We start from the raw sequence: 19,580 nt of genomic DNA on the forward strand, positions 1-19,580 counted from the left end.
TCTTTCCATATTCTTAGGGCTTAATATCTGTTGTTTGTATAAACAGGATATTAGCACTGTATACCAGATATTCCCAGATGAAGTATTGGGATCAGGACAGTTTGGAATTGTTTATGGAGGTAAGGCTTTGGTCTGTTGTACAATTGTGCTTAAGATAAAAATTTTCTTGAATGGCGAAAATACGTGGATTCTGAAATGTTTTGTTGCAGAAATTAGCTGTTTGTTGTTTCATTTAAGATGTATATGTTCAACAAAATATATGTTTATATTTTGTGTTGATGAAGTCATTTTGTAGATTGAAGTTTTCTGCCCAGTGGTGGGTCAATGTCTATCAATAGCTTCATATTCTCTGTGAGTTCTAATAAAGCTCTTCTTTTTGAGAACTGTAATGCATGAAAAAAATATTATTCTCCTTGTGTTTCTTTACATATTTCAGTGAGGCATTTTTTAATTGTTTCTTCTGTAGCTTGTTAGAATTGTATATCTTTTTATTTTCCTATTAATTTTTCCTCTCTCTGTTTTCTGCAGTATTTTAGGGGGGTGTATTTAGGTACAGTTGTTGTTTGACACAGTGAAGTGAGAACTAACAACAAATTTCTCACAGAGGTATCTCTGACTCTCTGATAAACCTGGGACATGCACTAACATGCCTAAAGGCTATCACATATTTCATTATTTGCTAGTGTGGAGCTACCAGTGAAGGACTAAGCCTACAACCAGCCAGTTGCACAGAATATAGCTGCAGCTTACACATATATGAGAAAATTAACTTTGCATCTATACTGTTGAAATGCAGAGCTAACTTTCTCATATGTTTGTTTCCTACATGTTTAAATGGCTTTGTGAGGTGATAGCAAGTTGTATTGTCAAAGGGTAGAAAGAAGAGAAACAACAGAAAACTTTTAATGTCTTATCTGCAAACCAGCTCTGAGGATTACTTGGTTATGGCCATTTGTACAACCCATGAAAAGGGAACACTTTTCATAATTAATCATGTTCATTGATAGAGAGCTTTTGTTTTACTAATGCAGGAAAGCATCGCAAAACTGGAAGAGATGTTGCCATTAAAATAATTGATAAACTAAGATTTCCAACTAAACAGGAAAGTCAACTTCGTAATGAAGTTGCCATTTTACAGGTACTTTTCTGTTCTTTTTTACTGTATTAGCTCAATTATTTATTTCTGTAAATACCAGATAATAATATAATAATTTTAATTTATAATCACTAGTGTCTTTGCAAAGATACTATTTTTGCTGCATATTTTCCATAAAAAGCCAAACCAAATGTCTCAGCAATGTCACACAAGGAGTAACAATTTCTGCAGTTTTAAGCACCAGACCCAATAAGTAAAATGTATGTTAAACAAATATGAAATTCATACATTCTCCTGTACTTCCCCTAGAAATTTTGTCCCTGTTGCCTACAGGGACAGTTTAAATTATGAAATACTGAAACATTGTCTGGTTTAGGTGGGGGTGTGAAGTCTGAATATGCAATGATAAAAGCTATTTATCATATTGAGAAATCTAGTGCTATATTTATCTTTAACAGAATCTTCATCATCCTGGGGTTGTAAATCTGGAGTGTATGTTTGAGACGCCAGAGAGAGTCTTTGTTGTTATGGAAAAACTCCATGGAGACATGCTGGAGATGATTTTGTCAAGTGAAAAGGGCAGATTGCCAGAGAGAATAACTAAGTTTTTAATTACTCAGGTAAGAAATTAATTATAGACCTGGAAGGAGATTTGAGGTCAGTTATTATCACTATTATCATTATGTTTCTTATGTTTTCCTTTTGACATAATTTACCTGACTGGTTTACGAAAATCTGAGTAAAACAGGAGTGGTAAACCAGCTTTCTTTATATTACTTTACGTTACCATCTATATTAGAGATAGTAAACTATTCAGAGGACTTAAAACTGGACACATGTAGAGCTGTTGGCTGCTGGATGGAGGGGACATCAACTAGAGTTTCTCATATGATGGAAGGATTAAGCACAAGAAAGCAAAGCAGTAAAAGCAAACCGTTGGAAAACCACAAAAATAAATTTGAGCCTCTTGAACTGCCTGATATCAAACCACTGCAGTTCATACTATGCACTGTTAAACCTATTTTCTGTGCTGAGATTGGATCTCAGTGCTACCTGTGTCTGAGTCTGGATTCCATTATTACTTCTATTAACAATTTGGTATGGGATTCATTTGAGCTTCCTGTTGTTATATTCCTGTATTGTTATCATACTGCTTCTTTGGCTGACCAAAATACTAGTTTAGATACGCACATTGGTAGTGAGCCACCTCACTGTCAGAAAAGCCCATGTTTCAGCAGTCTGGAAAAAGGAAAGTAGCAGGAGCAACAGTATTATGGTGTTTATTATTATAAATTCCTTATTTGATGTAGAACTTATCGGGTTTCCTGGTTTCCAGGCTTTAATGGGCAAAACTGTCACCAGCTTTAGAATTTGATTTCTTCTGTTCACAGGTTCATTCAGCCTCCTCACTGCTCACTGCTCCACTGCAGTGGCAAATTCTGTCAGCCCCTGACCAAACACGAGGAGTTGGCTTAAAGCCACACAAAAAAGATGGATATCTGTCACACTGTCACTATATTTATCTGTATGTAACAGAACAGAAATACATCCAACACTCTCCATTCTTTCTGTCATCAAGAAAACACTTCAATTGGATCATATAATATTTCTGTGAAATGTTTTTAGTTGAATCTAGATATGAAAGGTCATTCTGCAAATGTTACTACATTCAAAGATTTCATGCACAAAAAAAGTAAACAAATACCTAGAACCCAGGTTTTTTTTAAAAGATGTTTATAGTGTAAACTCTTGGAGAGGGAAAATATTTGATGCAGTGAAACGTCAAGAAAACTTGAGGCACAGAATTTTGGTTTTTGTTGGTTTTTTGTTTTTTTTTTCCCCAGTGTTGACATTCTTGTAAAAGGTACATTCTTGTTGAATTGTTTTTCTTCACACCAGTCTTTGCTTCTCTGGTCACTGATACTGTTCAAACAATACAAAACAAACAACCATAATTTGATTTGTTTATTCACAGATCCTTGTTGCTTTAAGACATCTTCATTTCAAAAATATTGTTCATTGTGACCTCAAACCAGAAAATGTGTTATTGGCATCAGCTGATCCTTTCCCACAGGCAAGTAGAAAATGCCCTTTCTTAAGATAAATTGTGGTAATTAATAAGTGTTTATGTAACCTGTCTGCACAGAATTTTTAGGTAAGAAAAAGTTGATCACTTATTCAAACTACTTCATGAAGAAGTTACATTTGAAAATCCTTGATTCTTGTCATTTGTTGAACTAGATATAACTGAAATATTGAACTGGATTTTCAAGTGTGATATAGCTGCTTGTGTGATCATTTCTAATTTGCTCACCATTAAGCACAAGTTACTTGGCTGGTTAATTTGCTCCAGAAAGAAAGTTATTTTTCTGAAAGTTTGGATAGGGCTCATGAAGAACAAGAGGTTCTTCTTTAATTCCATACATTTAAATGCCATGGAGATCACAGATATTTAAATATACATTGACTGGTTATATTTCTCTTTAAAAGGTGTTTTTATCAGCTTCTGTTACCTTCAGTCTGCAGAGTTCATCTATAAATTCCCTCAGTCACCCATATTCAAAATGAGTACTATTGAGAATTTTTAGATAATATCAGTATCAGTAATTGGAAGGGAGGGATCTGTACTGAGTTGTTATAAGTGAGAATTTTCAAGCTGCTTAATCTGTTACTTTGTAGAACTCAGACAAGGAAGTTTGCTGGGACAGAGTATAACTAGATTCACAGTAAAATAAAAGTGGAAGTTTAAGAAGTAAATTTTGTCAAGTTGCTTGTTTTAGGAAATAGCCATAGGTAAAATGTGTTCCTATGCTATGAATGAAAAGTATTACTATTTATTACTGCTTTCATCACAAACCTGAGCTGTTGAGTCTATCCACAACCGTGTTTTATTCATGGAATGAAGGAACAAACGAGATACTATGGACTGGTATTCCATACTGTTTCAGTGGAAGAATATTCCTCTCAAAGAGGAGTTTAAAAAAAAGTACCCTTGAAGGAACAGTAGAGATGCACCTTGCTATTAGTTGATGATAAAAGTTCCCCAACTATGTATTTGATAATAAAAATGATGTATGTCTTACTATAGCATTTTTCATTAAACAGGTAAAACTCTGTGATTTTGGCTTTGCCCGAATCATTGGAGAGAAATCATTTAGGCGTTCAGTTGTAGGAACACCAGCCTACCTTGCTCCAGAGGTTCTGAGAAACAAAGGCTATAACAGATCTCTGGACATGTGGTCAGTGGGTGTCATCATTTATGTAAGCCTCAGTGGAACCTTTCCATTCAATGAAGATGAAGACATACATGACCAAATCCAGAATGCTGCTTTCATGTATCCACCTAATCCATGGAAGGAAATTTCTCTTGAAGGTAATACCTGTTTCTGGCTGTTCTTATTTAAGTGCTCAAAAGAGTGGATGTATTTTGCTTTTAGATTTTTTCCTGTACATAACAGAATTAAAAAAAAAATTTCAGTAATGTAATGTGTCTGTTTTGTGCTATCAGCTGCTTTAGACATTTCCTACAGAGCACGTATAGACTGCATATGGCATAATCTCCTGGGATGGGATCACTCCAGGAGGTGTTGAAGGAGGCACATAACCACCTACAGATGAGATTGCTATAGAATCTGTGGGGAGCTTAAGCTGCTGTAATTGGTCTTGTGTATATTCATTTATGTACCTCATCATTCAGCTCTATTGCATCTGCAGTCTGTTTCTTGTTCTACTTGTTCCAGTAATTGAGTTTGGTTTCAACTGGATGCTGTCCTCTGATATCTTTGTGTGGAGAAGATAAAAGTGAACAATTCTGTAGATGAGATTTCAGTGTGAGAAAATGTCATACAAGAGACTTTGTGCAGGGGGAAAAGGCTTGGAGATAATGTGAGACCTTTGAAACTTGAGTTCTGGTCAATGGCATCAAAGACCTCTGATAAAAAAACAAAAGAACAGTGTGACTAGTTCACTAGGAACATCTTTAAAGAAGGTAAATTAGTTCTACTAAAAATGTGTCTAAACACAACTAAGCAGGGCATTTTAAAAAAAAAACACTTCTGGTTTCACTGACATTTTCATGTACATGACATTTTCAGGCAGTTTTATTTTATTTGGGATTTTTTTTTTTTTAGTTTGGAATTCTGCAGGATTATAAGTCTTAAAGCAGAGAAACACTATAAGCATCAGACTTATGTCCTTTTCTAAAATTGTAAAATGTGCCAAACTGAATTACAATATTAGCATTTATAATTTCTGGTATTTACAGTACTCTTTTTCTGGTTTTCAGGTGATATTTTTAACATACGTCTTGAGCATAGTTTAGAGCAGTGTGCCTAATGCTTACTATAATATATATTACAGCCATGTGAGATTCTCTTCAGAAATGCTCTGAGAGCATTGTTTGTTATTTTATCTCAGTGGCAGATGAAGTTTGAAATCTGTTGGAGAAAAAAAAAGCTATAAATCTGCACAATTACACACTGAAGTTCTCCTGAACCTCCACACACTTTGATATGTAAGCTGACAGAATCTGTTGGCAGCAATGCTTTATCTGTCGCTAGAGATAAGCAAACAGCAATCAACACAGGGGAAGCTGCAAGAAATTGTCTCCCACAAGTTTCTACTGTGGTAGACAGAAGATCAATTTTTGCACTCAGAGGTGAAGATTCAGTAGAGCACCTACAGAAAACTCACCTACTTGGGTGTTATCTCTCCATTTGTAGAATCACAGCCTTCATTAAGATTTGATGGATACCAGGCTGCAAGCATGCAGAAGAGAGGGAAACACACTTTAACAAATTACTAAATTAAAATCTGCTTATACATTGTGATTTTATTACATATTTTGGATTGCTAGGTGATGAACCACTCTATTGTGCTAAATGAAAACCTGGAAAATGTCTGAAGAGATTCCATTATGTCTAACAGAGGGAGATGAAGTCTAGATCTCTATCCAAATATTACTTGATAAAGCTGATTTTTAGAGCTCAAATTCCATATTACACAGGGGAAATAAAGGAATGTGGTTTCTCATGTCCAGCTCCACTCTCCTGCACAGCTTGTGAGGGGAGCTGCCCCTATGGACCTGCTGGCTCCATCCAGTTTCTGTTACCTCTGACAGTGTGACAGTGCAGCATGGTTAAAATGCAAACCTGTCCAGGTGTCCTAACGCATCTGATCTGGATTCCAGTTCTGAACAGTGCCATGTTAATTAATGCCACAAATGATTGAATCATTTAGGGGACAAACACAGATTATTTTAAAGGTTTTATGAAGGAACTTGCAACTGTAGCTATTCCAGTGCTCTCTTCAGACCACTGCTCATGTAAAAAGTTTAGGAACAGCTAAACTTAGTTGTTGCCATCTTCTGTTTTTGTTGTACTCAGAGAGGGAAAAGCATATATTTCTTTGAATTCAATAGGTAGTGCAGCAGTTGGAGTGAATTATGCTGTGTTTAGCACCACTTTGGTTTTAGTGCACACTACGTTATTTTCCTGATACTTTGTAAACAACAGCATATTAATTTGTGAGCTAGAAGGCAGAGGGTAGCAAAACTTTAAAAGAAAAAAACTGAAACTTACCATATGTAAACAATGTGTCTGGAAAAGTAACAACAATGGTAAAGTAACCTTAATATTCCCAATATATGTCACTTAGTCAATTACTGGTCTTTAAGTAAAATTGGCTTTTCAAATTTGCAATTGCACTGATGAGGTGATAGTTTTATAACAAACACATGACCCATAACAATTTAAACTGCATACTTAAAGTCTAACAGATTCAGAAGAAGACACATGGGGATAAGTTGTATTTTGGAGGAAAAGTGTGTTATATTAGGTGATATTCTGATCTATGCTAATTTTCTTGACAGTAACTTTTTATATAGCATTTGATAGCAATTCTTAAAATCTGCAGTCACAAGCCAAGACAAAAGACAGAACTTATTTGAAGATAATATTTTCTGAGTGCTTAATGTTTTTAACTCACCATCAACAGTTGTCTTCTCTGCCAGTCATTTCTATGGTCTAGTAATTCACTGAGTCCTCTCCTTCTGTCTGATGTCATAACCTCTGGATTAATTTAATCAACTCTCTCTGATGAGAAATTCAGCTTTTTTGTGTAATGCTTTGTCCTTCCTTTTACCCATGAAAATGTAACTTAAGAAAATCAAGACCTTTCAATTTTGTAGGTCTCAGATTTCTCCATAGAGAGTTCTGATTTTTACTTAAGTGCCTGCATTTTTCCCAGTAACTTCACTCTCTCAAAAGAGCACATCTCAGAATCTCATTCTGGTTTTTGATGTCTAAGTAGGATTGTAACACATTACTGGGGATAGGTAGTTTTTGTGGTAGATGTTCATTGCCCAGTCTATTTCTGCTCTCTCTTCAATGTTTGTCAAGCCAGGCTACATTTCTAAATTCATTAAATTGCTGTATGACAATTTGAACTTAATTCAGTCTTCATTGTGGCATTTTAGCTAGATACTGATGTAGAGGACTCTACTTGTAGAATTCCTACCTATTTTATCGCTTTAATTTTCACATGTCTCAAACATGGAGCCTATTTTCAACACCTTTACTGTTTGTTTCCAGTTTCGACCTTCCAGTCTACCTCTACCAAATTTGCATCATCTCAGGAGTTTTATTTTTACTTAGCTACATGATACAAGAAATAAATACTGCTAAATGTAAAGATAGAATTCCATGATGGATTTTTTCTCTCTACCTGTTGGTATATTTTATGTACTATGTCTTCACTGTGGTGGCTATTCTTTTGAACTTTACAGTCCTAAAATGTGCAATGTCAAGACTGGAATTACTCATAGTGTGTTTCATTCTGCTGTTATATTTTCATAAAACATTTTATTTATAATTCATTTTTCATCAGCTACCACCACCACAGCTGTTGCTACTAACCTGATGGGCTGTGTGATGTACAACACACATCGCTGATTAGGTGCTTCACATTACTTAATATTATTAAAATAACGTGGGAAGAAACAATGCCATTCCTATCATGCATTAAATTTGATCCTCATGTCCCTGTTCCAGTGCTTTGTAGTCATATATAAATACCACAGCTGCCTTTGAGTCAGTATTTATTTATACGTCTTCCAACATAATGTGTCTGAGTGCTTCACACATTAATGAGAAAGTCACATGAATGAGTGAGCATTGAGTATGAGGAGGTCAGTGCATGTTATAGCTCAAAGATGCTCTCTGCCTCTGTAAATGTTTAGATAGCTTTTAAAAAGGAGGTCTTGGCTCTACTTACACATTTGCTTGGATGAATTAGTATTAGGAAACATCATTTGTAGGGTACAGCTTAGAATTGCCAAGGATTTCTTTTGAGAGTACAGCTGAATCTATGTGCCTGAAAATCTCAGCCAGCAGAAGATCATTTTAAATTAAAATAACTGCATGTACACTGGAGCACTTGTCAACAAAGCTGTATTGACTAGCAGCAGGAAAGGGATTTGTGGGTATGAAAAAATTACAATAATGATGACCTCTAATCAATTAACCTATTCTTAGAAAAATCCGGGGTCTAGGAAGTCTTGAACCTCCTGTATTAGTGGAAGCAGCTTAAATTTGTAAAAATAATGGCAGTAAGGGTAGGTAGTATTCTAGGTGTACTTCAGAAAGTCTTAATCAGTTATAGATTTATCATTAATTTAGGGCTGCTTTTTTATATCCTTAAGGTAATTTCTTGTTTATAACTTATGTAAAAAGTTTAAATCTGTAGGGAAGGACTAAATGAATGGTATGTTTGTAATAGGGTTTTTCAGATATTTTTTAAACTTTTGCATTTATGTGCAGGGCACATCCTAACTGAGTTAAAGCAGTCATTCCTGTGAAAAGTAATTATTGTGTTAATTTGATACTTAGAGTGAAAATTGTGTCTTTGTCCACACTAAATTAATAATTTGCCATATTAATAAACTTGCATAAGCAGTAGAGAGTCATGAACCTCCTGACTGTGGAGGTTCTTTCCAGTGAATTGAAACTAAAGAGCCCTCTTTCATAAAATCAAAGGGATACAGAGCTTTCTAAGTTTTGCATTTGAATTTTTCTGTTGGGGATTCTGCTGAATGATCACCTATCTAAAAGGCCAGTACCCATTCTGCTGGAGTAATTGGTTAGTTCCCTTTAACAAAGTCTCCAGCTTCTGGAATTTTGTAAGTCCTCAACTGACTGTTTACACTTACCATGGAAGGTAAGCAGGAGCCCATAAAAAGGTAAACAGGAGCCCATAAAAGTGTTAGAAAAAGCACTTCCATAATCCTCTCAGAACTTTCACTCAGATTGCCTTAATGGTGATAACCTGGTGCATTCCCATAGATTGTGTGCAGAGCATAGGTGGTCTTTCTTAATGCTCTGATTTTATTTAATTATAGATTTTACAGAGGAATACTATAAAATTTTATAAAGCTCCTAAAATGTCTGATGGGGATTACCTTAGAAATCTGATTAAAAAAAAAAATCAGTAAAAATTCATGAAAATACTTAAAGATACGATGTAGTTACTACCCTCTCCTCAAAACTGCTTTATCTTCCTAGACAGGATCTTTAATTTTGTAACAGATGATGCCCAGATTTGGCCCCCTGAAGTTGTATGTCTAAAATAAATGTTAATGCCTTCCAAATTTTTATCTTCAGTGTTTTTAAGCAGTACAACTCAAAACTTAATCATCAAAAAATTATGTGATTTGTTGTTTTTTTTAAAATTCAGAAATTGAGTCAACATGAATCTTACTGTTCATTCATTTTACATGCATTGAAGCCCGACTAAGCTTTGTAAGATAGTGGCTGTCAGGATGCTGTCAGAACAGGACGGGGGTTTTGTGAGTTTAAAGACAGAGAAAACCAGTGAACTTTCCACAAGTCTTTTAAGCATTTGAATTCCAGCATTCACAATGTCATTAAACTTCCAAGATTCTTCTTTGGTTTACACTGCACTGTTCTTTTGTTGCCCTGCCTGTATCTATCACTTGCATCTTGATTTCTGTTACTCAGACAGAACTCTTACAGGTTTAACAAGTGGCATTTTTTGAATTGCATCATTTCCTGATAAAAAGTAGCAAATACTCTTTGGTGTTGAAGCTCGTGTTTTCTTCCTTCATCTAAGTTTGAAAACTTTGAATAATAAAGCAAATAAAATTGTATCAGATAGTTTGAGTACTTCTAGTAGTCATGTTGCATTTCTGCTTATTTATTTATTTGTGCTTATTTCTGAAGAGGCAAGGGATAGACAAAACTTTCCTGGCAAAAAGAACTCTAGATGAAAAACTAATCAAAACAGCAGAACTGGTTACAGAGACAGCAATATTCCAGTGGTGAAACAAGCAGACTATCTGTGTAAGCTGTTCTCAACTGCTTGGTACTTACAATTGTAACCATCCAGGGAAACTGCCTTTTCACCCTCATCATAGTTTTCTTCCCTGTCTTTTTTTGTGCATCTTCTCTAGTGACTTTTTTTCTAGACTAGTGCCTTTCTGGTCTGTTCAACAAGCCATTGGTAATTTCCCCCAAGAATACAAAGAAATAAATTATTACATGTAATACATCCTTGTCTTGAAGTGAAAAAAGGGGCAAAGGGGCCCCTCGTCCTGTTGTAACTTGAGGGAGGTTGAATAGCTAAGTATGATTTCATCACTTGTGAGGCTCACAGTCATATCTGCTTCCAGTGGGTTGCACAGAAAGAATGTAATAGAGACATTATCAGCCCTCAGTGGCAGGAAGAACATTCAGTAGGTACTTGACAGTTACTGAGGCACGAGCTGGGATATGTGCACCTACATCGCAGCAGTTACCAGCACAATCAACCCTTTCATCAAGTTCTTGACCTCTTTTCCAAACTGAGATTCATAGCAAATGATTGAAAAATGAACTCTGAAGATCATACACACCCAAATACCACTGAAAATAATAAAGAAATGGTAGCCCTACTAAATTCACGTTCAGCACTGGCTTATAGATCAAAAGACAGACTGAAGTCTTACTGTAATACTACTGAATTTCAGGATAAGTTATACAGTGTTGCAGAAGATGCTGATGTTTGTTGATACCCAGATATATACTGCAGTGGGTAAGGGACTATGTTTTCCTCTTTGAAACATCAAATAAAAACAATGGTCACTACTTTTTGATAGGTGGTATCAAAACCATTGTGTATGACTGATTTCCCAATCTGTTCCCTATAGCTTGGAACCTGAGAATGTCTCCTATGAATAAAGAGGAAGAAGATTATTAACCCCACTATTTTGGAAAACAAATGAGTTTTAAGAATGATGCCATCTGCCAATAATGGTCCTATTGAATGTCCACTGACTTTCTTATCCTATGTACAGTTCACCAGCATTTTGAGAGGGAACAAAATAAACACCAGTTAGAGAATTTAGCATTAACTGTACTTGATACTAAAAGACTCAGTAGATAACAATCTGTTTGTCCACAATAGAAAAGTAAAATTAGGACCATCTGTTCCAGGAAAAGAATGGCTTAGAGCCTCTGGCAATGCTTTCTTTGTCAAAAGTCCTGAGTTTTATTTTCTATCATTTCCATGATTGCTTTGATTTCCAAGACAGTATTCATCACCAGGAAGTCAGGGCTGCTTTAGTGATAGTCTCCTATTGCCAAGAATAGGCTAGTCTGTCAAATTAACTGCATAAATTCAGATAGACTGCCGTGTGCATTCTCATTTTCCTGGCTATTGTTTTCATTGTTCTTTGCCCCATGCCAGAAGCACACATAAAACCCTAGATGGCAAATCAAGCCTGCAGAGAGGAAGTTTCTGTTAAAAAAGAAAAGCTTTTCCATATTGTTGTACAAAATACAACCTCAGAGATAATTGGTTTAAAGAATTCTGTCCTATCTCATAGTCTTAAAACAGACAAGATGATTATTCAGCTCCTTTAGTACCCAGCTGGCAACAATATTCATGTGACATGTTTCAGACCTGGTGCCCCTCAGTGATGCCATGAGTGTGTTACTTTCAAGACCATCTTTCCCTGTCACCATGATATAAACAGAGAAATAAAGATGTAAACCAGCATACTTTGGACATGCCAAGGGATAATGTGATGAAATGGAAAAATTGCAAGAATATTATCATTCCTTGTGGCTAGTCAGTTATTCTGACTGGAATAACAGTAACTTTCCACCGGAACTCATTTAGCACCACCTAATGGGATTTAACCTTTCATTATAGCCTCATTTTTTTTTCTTTCTTTTTTTCTCTCTCTCTTTTTTTTTTAATGTTTTTCTGTAATTGCATATCAGTTTCATTCTAGAGATTTTTCCAAATGGGTCACTCATTGCAGTTCCATGCACTGGTCTCATCCATGCTCGTGGATCTCATCCCTTCAGGCACCCCAGCACACATTCCTATAGGGTGAAAGAGTTGGCTTTGTTCAGCCTGGCGAAGAGAAGTTTCCAGGGGAGACAGCACCTTGAATTCCTAAAGCAGGCTACAAGAGAGCTGAAGAGAGACCTTTTACAAGGGCATGTAGTCATATGACATGGGGTAATTGCTTTTAACTGAAGGAGGGCAGGTTTAGGTTGGTTATTAGGAACAGGTTGGATATTAGGAAAAAAATTCTTGACTGTGAGGGTGATGATACAGTGGGACAAGTTGCTCAGAGAGGTTGTGCATGGTTGTGCATCTGTGGAAGTGTTCAAGATCAACTGAGCAATCCAAGCTAGTAGAAGGTCTCCCTACCCATGGTAGTAGACTTGGATCTTTAAGGACCTTTCCAACCTAAACCTTTCTGTGATTCTGTGAACCTCAGTGAATCAATGACTCCAGAACCATAGAAGTCATGAAATTTGTAAAAGATGCTCTCTCACTTTTCTGAAACTGCTGACTGTTGACTAGCAAGTAGAAGCAATGCTCAGTTCAAAAGAATAGTATTGCAGGACTTGATTTATGAAATCTGATTTCTCCACTCAGGGACTGGGAAGGTGCTGCTGTCAGTTATAAGTGACACTGAAAGTCTCAGAAAAATACATACATATATATTGTTTACTGTGGTACCTCAAGAACACTGTTCTTGGGAGGAAAATGTTAAAGCTGGAAAATTTTGCAATGTGGGAATATTTTTACTCAAAGTGACCTTACACCTTGCTTCTAAAAATGTTGGTATAGAAAAACTCCATTTATTGTGCCTAGTGTTGCTCATCCTCTGCTTCTTTTGAGAAGTAGAATTTGCATGTAGAGATAACACACTCTCACAGACAGGCTAGAGCCTCGTGCTGGGAGAGAGATCACAGAAGCACAGCCTTGAGGACTGTGGGTGCACACAGCTCTTTGATCTGTTGGGGCAGGCAGTGCCCCCTTCTGCCACGATGAGCTGAGCCTAGCAGAGCTGGTGTCCCCGTGCCTGTGAAATGGAATAAACCTTCTCCCTGCATTTCAGCTGTGGCTTGCTGGTTGCCTTGGTTGCCTCCATGTGTCAAATCACACAACTATAGACCTCACTTACATGAGGTTTTTTTCTCTTGAAGTTTTTTTTCTCTTGAGCAGGATCCTGAATTATTTTCAAGCAACTGTTCAGTAAAACAGTTGTGATCCCAGCAGGAAGGATTGCATGGGTGCCTTCAGGTATATTGGCACTGACTGCATTTTGTAAAAAGCTGGAGTAAGAAGGAATAACTGCCCTCTTTTTACAACTGCCATGTCTTTGTAGCTCTCTGTTTGCATGTTCTAGTTGAAACAAATACATTTGGAGTAACATTTTCCAATATTATTTCTTTTCAGCTATTGATCTCATAAATAATTTATTGCAAGTGAAAATGAGAAAGCGCTACAGTGTGGATAAGACATTAAGCCACCCATGGTTACAGGTATTTCTCCAAATTTCTTGTTTTCATTTTTGCGTTTGGACTCTAAACATACTAAAAAATCTCCATCTTTAAGCACAGTAGAATCTAAGAAAATCTACTAACCTGAATATGCTTTTAGGGCCTTAGAACCTCTTGCTTGTTCACCAATATACCTATGCTTTCTCATTCATTTCTGAAGTATTAGAGTCCAATACTCAACAGTCTCATGCTGTCAAAATATATTTAAAAATATTTTATTTTTGTCTACTTAGAAAATTATGTATATAAAAAAACTCCTTGTAGTCATTTGACTTACATTATTTCATTGCCTGCAGTTTACTCTAATTCACTTCTTATTAAAATTATTCAATGGGCTTTTGCTTCACAATCATCACAAAAACTGAAAATTGTGTGCTTGCCAGGAAAATACATTAACCACATTCAACTGAATTCTTCAAATAAAAACTAAGATGTAAGGAATTTTTAAGGTGCTAGCAGCCTCTGTCTTGTGCTCACCATATGATATGATAACTTTTTTTATCCTGGCAGTAGCCAAATCACTGCAAGTTTAAGGCCTAAGACAAAGCAGTGAGGAGCCAGGGCCTGTTCCAGCATCCCTGTCCAAGGAGCAGGGAGGTGTGGGAGCAACCCAGGCCAGGGCATTATGTCCTTCCCTGGAGATGAGGACAGGCTGAGGCCAGACACATGCATCAGCCTGTCAGATCTCCCAAGGGAGCTTTGTTTGCATCTAGGAAAATAATCATGGTGCAGGCATGGCATGGACCAGATGCATAATCCCCAGTCCCAAAGGAATCTTTACCAAACCAGAAAACTGAGTCCTGCTTTGGTATCTTATAGCTGATACTGTGTCTCAAAGTAGATGGTGACCTTCTGGTATAGAAGGAAAAGGGCTGTAACTGCCTATGCTGCACCCCACCTTTCTCAGGGACATGTACCTGGAGCTTGCTTTCTTCCTCTCGGATTTCCTGTCCCTCACTAGTTTTTTCCTCCAAGACTGCTCTTCTGCCTGGCAACCATTGCAGAATGCATTTGCTTGAGTCTTTGGGGACCAGACTGAGGTCAAGGATGCTGGCTGTCTCACATGACCGAACAGGTCCTTCTCTACTAGATCCAGTTGTATTGTTTGTGTAGTAGTGAGTGGAGGTGAAATAAGATGAAGCAGTTCAGCAGCAGCTCTAGCACCAGGGATAGGATGAGTCCTCTGTCTTCAAGAGTCCTGCCTTGCAGGCTAAGGAAAGATAACAATGGTTATTTTTCCTTACAGGACAGTGAGACTTAGTGGTGTTCTCTGAGAGGATGACTCTAAGAAATGGGCCAAAGTATGTGAGATACTAAAGATGAAAGCTTTATGCATTTACTTTGTTTGGGCTTTCTGGTGCTTTGGCCATGTGATTAGGATAGTGTCTTAGGCTGAGACAAGGAGAAGGAGAAAAAAGAAAACTGGATACAGGATCATGAGGAGAGATTAGTCTGCATGGGGCTAGGATTGGTTCTATTACTGCAGCTTCATGCATGCTTTGGGTTGGAATAAGAAAAGAAATTATTAAACTTGCATACTTTGGACAGATGAGAGGCTGCAGTGCATGATGGTCTAAACAGCATGAGACTCAAACTAACTTCCAGCCTTACATTTAACTGTCAACATGGAGTTCCAAACTACCTTAATCTTTAGGTGTATATGTTTGAGCAAACCAGTAACTGCCCAAGTTCAGAAAAGGAGATTTTTCTAGCCCAAGCTGAATTTATGTTCTGCATTATTATACTGAGATACAGACTTAACTGTCTTGACTGATACAGATCACTAGAATGTATTTGTATGATTTAAAAATGTTTCTTCTTTCTTATTCATCTTGTGACTAGAAGGAGGAATTGCTCTACCACCATGCCTCAGTTAGATATTATGGCAATCTATAAATATCCGTACATTTTTCAAAACAACCTGTAACAGCTCAATACTGTACTTGTGACAATTCAATAAAATTAATTTATCAGAAAATCCTCTAGAGATAAAATTTATATCTTTAGGCAGATTTCACATTTATATAAGATTTTTTTCCATTCTAGAGCAATAAGGATGACCCTTAGATAGCTGAGTTAATAGCACTTTGAGGGAATAGAATTTATTTTAGAAAATCTAAAAGTAATACTGTTTTTCTTCTTCAGGACTACCAAACCTGGTTAGATTTAAGAGAACTGGAATGTAAAATGGGGGAACGTTACATCACCCATGAAAGTGATGACTCCCGGTGGGAACAGTATTCAGAAGAACATGGATTGCAGTATCCAGCACACCTTATCAGTCCAAGTGCTAACCATAACGAAAACACCAAGCTAGAAGAAACAGAAATGAAAGCCCTCAGTGAGCGTGTCAGCATTCTTTAAGTTACATCCCCTATAATCTGTCAAAACACTGTGGAATTAATAAATACATACGGTCAGGTTTAACGTTTGCCTTGCAGAACTGCCATTATTTTCTGTCAGATGGGAACAAAGCTGTTATGCTGTTACACTGTTGATATATCTGAGTTGCCAAGACAAATCAACAGAAACATTTTTGTGTGACCAACTGTGTTGTATTTACAAAAGTTCCCAGAAACACTAAACTTGTTATTGTGAATGATTCATGTTGTATTTAATGTATTAAAACCTGTCTCCACGGTGCCTTTGCAAACTAGTGTTTTTCTTACTTGAGCCTCATTTTGGTAAGAGAGAACTTTCCCGGGAAGATCTCGGGGGTATTTTGTGCATCGTTAGTATTGTAATTGTAAGCAAACTCTTGAAGAGTAGATTATAACTGCTGTTCTGTGAACAACTTCTACCATTTGGATAAAAGCTTTATTTAGTGTTCTAAAAATAGAAAAGGCAAAAAATAATGAATTGCATAGAACTGTACAGTTTCAAATCACATAACCTCTGTGTGTATTTGTATGTTTGTGTATATAGATACACATGCACACGCACACAGTATAACTTGCTCTTAAGCCTAAATGCCTTAGTAAAATATAAACCACAGCATGTCAGTTGTGTTTCCCATTTTCTTAAAATATTCTTCTTTATTATGAATATTCTCTAATATGTACATTCAGAAGCTAAATAACGTGTTGACTTTGTGTATGTTTTCAATAAAATTCTTGTTAAAATAGGTTCATTGATGAAATTTTCTGTTTAAAATAATCCTAGAGTGGCATCAGAAGTATGTAGAATAAATTATTACGTCATTACAAAGACAGCATGGAGGTAGGTGGGAAAATGCTGCTGAAGAACCTCTGTTCCTATCACACATATTTTATGTGTGATGGGAACCTAATGGGACTGATTTTGTTCAGTTTTGAAACATACTGAGGGAGTGGGGAAGATGAAGATGTATTAAATGAATTTTAGTTTTTTTGAGAAATGGCACTGCTTTTGCTTTTCCACTGAGTTCCACTGAACTGACAAGGTACTGCAGATCTTTCTTGCTCTTCCCCTGTAAACTTCAAAGATACTAATTGTCATTTCTAACAATTACTTAGACTACTAATCCTAAGCCATTTAGTTATAACAGTGAGAGATGTTCAGGCTGCACTATAATAACATGTGACAGAGGAACTCACTGAAAAGCTGAAATTTATTCTATGCCATCGTCTGTCATGGGAAAAAAACAGTTAATGTATAGGTATTGAAAATGGGGTTAAAAAATGTAAAGATGCATTGGACTAGAGGCAGAAATATGCAAAGATAAGAGCTAATAGCCATATATGGTAAAGCTCCACTGCTCAAATATTGGCTTTATGTTAGAGTCGTGAGCTCTTCATTAGATAAATTCTTTCATTGAAGTGGAGCTTTGTCCTGAGAAATTTTTTGCCAGATACATATCACAAACCAAAAGAAATTTTCCTCTGTATTTTACACCTCTGCTGGATAGTTAGTATGTACTACAGAGGAAATGAAGAAAAGGCACCTCTATTCAAACAGAAAAAATGACATTCTAGAAAATTTAAAAGTATTGTGAAAAATTATTTATAAATCTCTTCTCCTTCCTCCCCACCTTCTTTCCCTACTCTCACTTCCAAAAAAACTAAAATCCTTTTCTGCTTAAGGTCTCTCATAATCATGTCCCTTTGACATGTTCTGAAGCAGGTCTTTCTGGACAAGGTCAAATATGTCTACTATTCTGCCATGCTGTATTTTCTGCCATATCTATATTTTCTGTCAGGATGTTCCTACAAGACTAAATATTGGGTAATCATTGGCCATTGTTTATTTTTCTTTCAGCCTTAAGCTTAATCATCAGTTGACTGTAAAGTAAACATGAAAATAGACTTGGGCTGAGTATCAGATTTTCTGTCAGTAAAAGTGTATGTGCTTGAGTATATTTAAAAGTCCACTTAGAGGTGCACTGGTGAATTCATGGATATAAAAAGATTATCTCTATTCCATTGAATATCTATTCCATTCTATTCTATTCTATGAGTACTCCAGGGGTCAAGTCAAAGAAACTAACTTTTCTAAGAGGAAATTAGGAGAATTACCAGATTTATATAAACTTTTTTCAGATGCTGATATCATGACTGCTCATAAGGAGCCCAAATATCACAGAAGTGCCTTAATTTTGTTGTGTCATTCCCTTGGTATTAACCAGTAACAGATTTAGAGCTCTGCTTTCATATTGATTAATTTAGGTGAGTTGGGATTTTAGTAGTGACTTGGTTTCATTTACAATTAACGTACTAACTCTTGAGCAAAGGTAGTATTCAACAAAAAATTCTCAGAAATATCAAATAGCGTATTGGCACTCTGTTTTTAATCATGGACAGTAGTGTAGAAATGAAGTGAGAAAGCAAACCACTGTAGCTTTCAACAGCATGTCCAAGAAGATGGGTGACAAAAATAAAAACTGCAATTTTCAGTGAAGAAAGAAGAACATTGAGTACTTCTAAACCCCAATCTCTGCTGATTTCTTCCATAACAATGCTTGGTATGCGCACGAGTTTGCTAAGCACAGACCTATGTTAATAAACTTTTTCAGTCTCATGGAGCACTTTCAATAAACTCTTTGCCAGTGGATCAGAGACAAAAGTATAAATAAATTTCTATCCTGAGAAACTTTCTGACTAGCTACTAAACATGATTTCCAAGGAAATCTTATTACTAGGGGCACATTTCACTTTTTCCTCTCCATGCATGTTTGGTTTTTGTGAGGTTTTTTGAGTCCTGAAGCCTGCTTCATCACTAAGAAACTTGTGCAAATATTCATTGCTTTTCAAAAAATAATCTGCCTTTAGCCAATATAATACATTAAATTTTTCCCTGCTGTTGTTCAAAAATATTATGCTGTGAAATTTGAGCTGTTTGCATTTGAGCCAATGATGAATTCACTGGTTCCTAACTCATAGCCTAAATGGAACAGACAAATCAGCATCAAAGTGTACTGAAGCAAATCTGGGGTTCTGTTGTCCTGTATAATTTTCCTTTGTTGTTGTGGGTGGGTTTTTTTTGTTTGCTTTTTTTTTTTACTCAGAAAAAAGTATGAGTGAGCTACTCTGGTGAGCTACATGGTGAGCTACTCTGTGGCAATATTTCCATGCCCTTTACCATTTTCCATTAGGCCAACAGCTCCTGCACATGCATCATGGAAGCAAAACCAACAGTGCTTATGCTGC

The 19,580-nt window shown here is 36.4% G+C and overlaps 1 protein-coding gene across 2 annotated transcripts in view; it reads left to right on the forward strand.

Moving 5' to 3' along the window:
* PRKD1 (protein kinase D1) overlaps positions 1-17,080 on the forward strand; it is a 114,777-nt gene extending 97,697 nt beyond the window's left edge. For both annotated transcript variants that reach the window (XM_064424065.1, XM_064424066.1), the window contains 7 exons: positions 47-119; positions 1,032-1,138; positions 1,555-1,716; positions 3,072-3,170; positions 4,202-4,469; positions 13,853-13,938; positions 16,102-17,080. In XM_064424065.1, coding sequence (XP_064280135.1) covers positions 47-119; positions 1,032-1,138; positions 1,555-1,716; positions 3,072-3,170; positions 4,202-4,469; positions 13,853-13,938; positions 16,102-16,320 — 1,014 coding nt within the window. In that variant the 3' untranslated portion in view covers positions 16,321-17,080. The remainder of the gene's footprint in view (positions 1-46; positions 120-1,031; positions 1,139-1,554; positions 1,717-3,071; positions 3,171-4,201; positions 4,470-13,852; positions 13,939-16,101) is intronic.
* Positions 17,081-19,580: the final 2,500 nt, after the last annotated feature.

Source organism: Passer domesticus, chromosome 6 (genome assembly GCF_036417665.1).
Source record: "Passer domesticus isolate bPasDom1 chromosome 6, bPasDom1.hap1, whole genome shotgun sequence".
Classification (NCBI taxonomy): Eukaryota; Metazoa; Chordata; class Aves; order Passeriformes; family Passeridae; genus Passer; species Passer domesticus.